This window comes from Acanthisitta chloris, unplaced genomic scaffold (assembly GCF_000695815.1).
Source record: "Acanthisitta chloris isolate BGI_N310 unplaced genomic scaffold, ASM69581v1 scaffold28348, whole genome shotgun sequence".
NCBI lineage: Eukaryota > Metazoa > Chordata > Aves > Passeriformes > Acanthisittidae > Acanthisitta > Acanthisitta chloris.
This window is the reverse complement of record NW_008685847.1, coordinates 13192-19857: the sequence shown is the minus strand read 5'-3', so window position 1 is coordinate 19857 and position 6666 is coordinate 13192. Positions and strand designations below refer to the sequence as shown.

General features: G+C 47.1%; 1 protein-coding gene across 1 annotated transcript in view; it reads right to left on the bottom strand.

Annotated features, from left to right (window-relative positions):
• Nucleotides 1-6666, bottom strand: part of LOC103807197 (nebulin-like) — a gene marked incomplete at both ends in the record, with an annotated part of 22272 nt that overhangs the window by 2464 nt on the left and 13142 nt on the right. Inside the window, 2 exons of the mRNA XM_009079918.1 lie at nucleotides 206-313; nucleotides 5758-5850. Coding sequence (XP_009078166.1) covers nucleotides 206-313; nucleotides 5758-5850 — 201 coding nt within the window. The remainder of the gene's footprint in view (nucleotides 1-205; nucleotides 314-5757; nucleotides 5851-6666) is intronic.

Genomic DNA, 6666 nt, shown 5'->3' with positions numbered 1-6666 from the left:
CCCAATCCCAGGAGCCACCACAGAGCCTAATCCCCAACTTCCTTTAGCCTTTAAGAATTTGGGTAACCAAACTTGGTACATATGTATCATCCTGGAGCTGCCACCCAGAGCTCTGTGGTGCACATCACCCCTGAGCTGCCACCCAAGGCTCTGCCCACATTTCCCTCCCTTGCCTTGTCAAGGACAGCTCTGTAAATGCTCTTACTGTGGAGATGTGTTTCTGGCTCTCCCTCACGCGACGCATCTCCGGCGTGTCCAGGACGTAAGCAGCTTTGCCTTGGACTTGCTTCCTGAAACTGTCTGAGTAAAGGACCTGAGGAGAAGGACAGAACCAAGTCAGAACATTTGCTGTTCCTGCAGAACCACCATTTTATGCTTTATGACACAGAAGAGCAGTAAAACCAGAAGGTATTTTCAGGAGCCTCAAAGACAAGTTACTCGGAATTTAAGCATTAAAAAAGCCTCAAATTAGCAGCTAATTACACAGAAATTGATTGCAGCAGAAAGCATTAAAGAGTTCCATATGGTGACTTGATCCTTCCAACCATATGAGGGATCAAATGCTACTTGAGCAGGACCTACCGAGCTGATGTTCTCCTGGTTGCGTTTCGCCCTCTCCATCTCTGGAGTCAGAGGTGTTGGAGTTCCCTTTGCCATGTGCTCCTTGTACAGCACGTGCAGTGCACAAACACAGGAACACAGCTCAGAGTGGGACCATTCCAGCTCCTCCTGGCACCAATTCCAGCTTCTAGTACTGGGGGTTATTGTCTAAGCAAACTCAGAGCCGCAGGGCGGAAAACATCTCGGGAGATGAAGCAGCAAAAAAGTTACTTTGCAAAAGGTAAAAAAAAAAATCAATGGGAAAATAGGCAAAAATAAGGAAGAGTGGGAAAGTGAGGGTGAATTAGAGTGGAGCTTTGCTGAGGGTGGTTATTTGGGACACAAGTACCGAGCTGATGTGCTCCTGGGTGCGCTTGACTCGCTCCATCTCCGGAGTGTCCGGGGTGGGAGTTGCCTTCCCTAGGCCTTCCCTGTACATCACCTATGGACAGAGCAACTCAGTGCCCAGGGCACAGAACTGGGATGTTACTGGGTTTAGAGTGAACAGCACCCATTACAAAAGGCAAAAAAAGTCAGGAAAAACCATATTAACCAGTTAAATGACAAAAAAAACCCTCTTCAAAGTGTAGTACTTGAGGGGGGACTCTCTCAGGGGTAAAAATTAGAGGGTTAAATAAAACCAGGCAGGCTCAGGTTACTGTCACACCCTCTCTGCTTCCACACAGTCTGTTAAACACTTCATTAGGATCTTTAGGAACTGTTTTCCTGGGAAAAATACCGAGCTAATGTGTTCCTGGTTGCGTTTGACTCTCTCCATCTCGGGAGTGATGGGGGTTGGGGTCGCTTGCCCCACGTTCTCTTTGTACAACACCTGTGGGGTACAGAACAGGGATCCAGGAGCTTGAAAACCACCCCGAGGCACAAGGGTTTGAACACTAAGAAGTCAAACATGTAGTGCTGCCAGGAGGGGGAGAAACACAGGCTGGAGAGAAAAGCTGCTGGTTAACTGGGCTGAGCTCTATCCAGTGCTGATGGCCCAGAGAAGCTGCTTGAGCTGCTTTTTTATCAGTCTTTAAAGCAGTTCATGACCTCTTTGGGAGGGAGGTGCCCACATTAAGGGTGCCCCTGAAGCCAAACACCCCAAAAAAAACAACAAAAGCCAAAATACCAAACAGAGATGAACCTGGATATCTCTGAGCAACCTGAGGCAGGGGAAGCTGTTCCTGCCCATGGGAAGGGCTGGAATGAGATGAGCTTTGAGGTGCCTTCCAACCCAAACCATTCCAACCAACCATCACCACTTGAGGTTGCCTGGATAGAACCCACAGATACACAAACTGAGTCACAGAAAAGGCCTAAATTTCTGCACCACACTGTTAACACTGAGGTAGTTCTGGTTTAGGAGGAGTGATTAATCTGCAGGAAGAAATACATCCAGTTTTTTACCCCAAATCAACTCTGAGGAGGAGTTAGGCTGTTACTTGATTAAGGTGTAAGCAGGAAGGAAAGCAAAGAGAAGTGTGAGGTACCGAGCTAATGATCTCCTGGTTGCGTTTGACTCTCTCCATCTCGGGAGTGATGGGGGTTGGGGTCACTTTCCCCACATTGTCTTTGTACAACACCTACAGGATACAAAGGAGTATCCACAGGTCATTTCAAAAACAAACCAAAAAAAAAAAGCCCCAAAGGAAAACAAAGCAAAACATAGAAAACAGCTGTTGAGTGAGTGACTGAGGGTTAGAGCTGAGGCTGTTCCCACAAGGAGCAACTGGAGCTTGGCCATTAACTGGGCTGCAGGAATGGGCCCTGTGTGGAACACGAACACTCGGAGCAAGAAAGGGTTAAATACCAAGTCAGAAAACCAACATCAACCCCCAAAAGGGATTTTCTTTCCCAGTACAATCCAGACAGAGTTAAAGGAAGCTCTGGGGGCTGTGTGAGCTCAGGGGTTGGTGCCCCGAGGCACTGGAGACATTAGGAAGCCACAGATTGCTGAGTGCTACAGTCATGTTAAACACTTCACTCCGCTCTGAGGGAACTGTTTTCCTGGGAAAATACCGAGCTAATGATCTCTTGATTGCGTTTGACTCTCTCCATCTCGGGAGTGACTGGGGTGGGAGTGGCTTTCCCTAGGTTTTCTTTGTACAACACCTGTGGGATAGAAGAGCCAAAGAAAGTAACGACACATTAACACCTCTCCCTGCACAGCCTTTTTCCCTTGGGCTTAGTTTCCCAGGTATTATTCTAAGCAGGTCCTTGGCACTATTTTAGTAGAGAAGTAGCTAAATACTTGCCACAGGTTGTGTCAGTACTGCATGGAGGAGAGCACAAAATACCACCTGAGGGGCTGAGGAGGTTAGGAGTATTTGAATTAATCCCTTCAGAAATAAATGCCAGCACTGCAGAGAAGAATCAGTGGAGTTTCAGTGGGTTTAGGATTAGAACAGGACATTAAAATCACTCTTAAAAACCAAATAAACTGGACCAAGTCAACACTTTAAACCAGAGTGAGCCACGAGTAAGAGGTAACTCCTGCTGTGAGCTGCTTTAGGGCAGGGTCAGAGTTACACCAGGACAGCTGTTACTGCTTCAAACCGTTAAAAAGTGCTTTGGAAAGAGAGTTAAAGGAACTTTTTCCTCTTGGCAAAGTACCGAACTACAGATCTCCTGGTTGCGCTTGGCCCTCTCCATCTCGGGGGTGACAGGGGTTGGGGTCCCAGTCCCCACACTCTCTTTGTACAACACCTGTGCAACAAGAACCATCCAAAAAACATCATCACCATTCCAAAAGCCAAATCCATCACTTCCTGGGGGACAGGAGCTTTTAATCCCCCACGGCAGAAACAGGACACACGTGTATAGGAAAACACACAAAGGAGAAAGGAAGTCAGAACAGGGAGCAAAATGGTTAACATATTGAGGCCACTGTCAATAATGAGTTGCAAATAATCCCCTCAGTGAAGAAGGGGCAGGTGAGTCACACCGGAGCATGGGAGGGAGAAAGGAAGTGGTTATCAGCTGAGAGAAGTTGTCAGAATAAGCTGTATAAGTTGGAGTAAGGAGAGAAGTGTCCATCTGCAGTCAGGGTTTGGGAGCAGTGACATCCTGCACACAGTACCGAGCTGATGTGCTCCTGGTTGCGTCTGACCCTCTCGATCTCGGGGGTGACAGGGGGGGGGGTGCCTGTCCCCAGCTCCTCCTTGTAGGACACCTGTGGGCGACAGGGCCGGGTCAGGCAGGGAGCAAACAGCTCTGGGAAAACATGGAATGCTGCTCCGAGAATCTCCTAGACAATGCTTGGAGTGAGGGAGCTCAGTGCTGACAGGAGACACCGCAGGGACAGCCTGAGGGGCATGGGGGGAGCATCAGTGCTGCACACAGAGCTCTGTGTGCACACAACACTCCCAAAGCACCAAATTCCACAGGGAAACCAACAAATCAACCCATTCGGGGCCATTGCCCACCCCAGCAGGTCACACTGGTGTGTCCCACAGCACTGTCACACCCAGGGCACGGCCAAGGCCTGGGGAGGGCACAGCTGCTGTGGGAAAGAGAATCAGGGGAAAAAACACACAAAACTGAAGGGTTGTTGGGACTCAGGGAAGGAAAACGGGGTGGGATGAAGGGTCAAAAAAAAGAAAAAAAGCTAATCACACTCAAAAAGATGAAAAAAGGGAGCAAGAACACTGTAAGTAACAACTGTAAAGGAAAAAGTGTCTGAAAGGGACCAGGAGATTATTTGTGTTTCTGTAAGTTGATTACAGGGAGAACAGAATATATTTTGTGTGTGTGTTAAAGGCATTTTAAAACAGATTAAGAGGCATTTTTTCTTGCTTTTCACATGACAAAGTACCGAGCTAATGTGCTCCTGGTTGCGTCTGACCCTCTCGATCTCGGGGGGGACAGGGGTGGGGGTGCCTGTCCCCAGCTCCTCCTTGTACAACACCTGTGGGCAACAGGGTGAGTTAAAAACCAGGAGACTCCAACCTCCTCACCACCATCTCTGTGCTGAGGGCACACACAGACCACGGAGAGACTGTTCTGACACATCCTGGATAAACAGGGATTAAAAAAAAATCCCTAAAAATAAAAAAAAAGCTCATTTAAAATTGATTCACTGATGTGACTGTAGCTGGAGGAGGAGAGATTTAGATTGGACACTGGGGAGAAATTCCTCCCTGTGAGGTGCTGAGGCTCTGGCACAGGTTGCCCAGAGCAGCTGTGGCTGCTCCATCCCTGGGAGTGTTCCAGGTTGGATGGGGTTGGAGCACCCTGGGCTGGTAGGAGGTGTCCCTGCCCAGGGCAGGGGTGGGATGGGATGAGCTCTAAGGTCCTTCCAGCCCAAAGCAGTGTGGGATTCTGAATTCCACCAGAATGCTGGAATCCCTCCCTGACCTGTGTGCTCCTCCGGGTGAACAGTTAAACCTGGTGAGTATTTAGAAGATGAAAGTCAGATATAAATGACAATGACATTCACTATTATCCTTTCACCAGCACTGAGGGAAACATTTTCCTGACATTACCCAAGTCACTGGAGGAGAAGATCCTGTGCACCTTCTCTGCACACACACCTCAGAGAGATGTATCTATACATTATTCCTAGTGCTCTCCTGTTTTCAGTGACACTTTCTCCAACCTTACAAACATCCCAACCCTCCTGGTGGTTGTGCTACCAACACCTGCAGAGCAGTTCCCTCCAGCTGAGGATTGGGTTACTTGGGTCTCTCTTCAACAATATGAAACACTTCCAAAGGCAAAGGCATCAAATCCATTGCCAGAAGGAATAAAGACATCGATCCCAATCCATTTCCCCATCCCCAATGGATCACAGCAGAGCCCATGGGAAGGGATCAAAGCTGAGGTCACAGGTGTGTCAGGCAATAAACACTTCAGTGCTGATAGTGTAAAACCAGGAAAAAAACAACCAAGGATTGAAGTGATTAATAATAGGAAAAGCAGATTTTAAAGGGAAAAAAAGAGTCAAGAGAAAGGTGGAAACAAGGAATCCAAAATCATTAGTGAGATGATCCAACCCAACCAAAGTAATCGTGAGAAAATGGTGAAACACAGGGAATGGGATAATCTTGGTGTGTAAATTGATTACAGGGAAAGAAAAAGAATAGGTTGGTGGTGTTAAAAGTATCTTAAAATAGATTAAAAGGGATTTTTTTTCTCGCTTTTCACATGACAAAATACCGAGCTAAAGTGCTCCTGGTTGCGTCTGACCCTCTCGATCTCGGGGGTGACAGGGGTGGGGGTCCCTGTCCCCAGCTCCTCCTTGTACAACACCTGTGGGCAACAGGGGGGCAGAAAAAAGGAAAGGGTGAAAATAACCTGTGTTTCATGGAGGAAATTCAGGTCACTTTATGCCCACTAAGTGCAGTGGAAAGCAGGAAAAATTAGGAAGTATAAACCAGTTAATGACAGTGGTAAACACAGGGAAGTGAGAGGAATCTGCATCCTCGTGCTTGGATATGCTCCAGCTGAACAGCAAAGGGTTAAAGGGAGGGAATGAAGCAAGTTATAAAAAAAAAACACAACTGGTTTCCACAGTGAAAAATACTTCAAACTGCAGGAAAAACCCCTCAAAGGACAAAAAGCATCAAGTGTTATGGGAATAATCTCTAAGGACATAAAATATAACTTCAAGTGACCAAAAAAATGTCTCAGCAGAAAGTTTTGATCAGTTAATTAGAGAGCATTAAAAGTTTTACAGGTGTTAAATAGTTAACAGGGAACTCTTTTTTTTTTTTTTTTTTGGGCAGGAAATGCTAAGAAGATACCGAGCTAAAGTTCTCCTGGTTGCGTTTGACCCTCTCCATCTCAGGGGTGACAGGCACTGGGGTGCCAACCCCCAACCCCTCCTTGTACAACAAGTTTTGATCAGTTAATTAGAGAGCATTAAAAGTTTTACAGGTGTTAAATAGTTAACAGGGAACTCTTTTTTTTTTTTTTTTTTGGGCAGGAAATGCTAAGAAGATACCGAGCTAAAGTTCTCCTGGTTGCGTTTGACCCTCTCCATCTCAGGGGTGACAGGCACTGGGGTGCCAACCCCCAACCCCTCCTTGTACAACACCTGGGGGAAAGGGGAGAGAACAGGGAGGA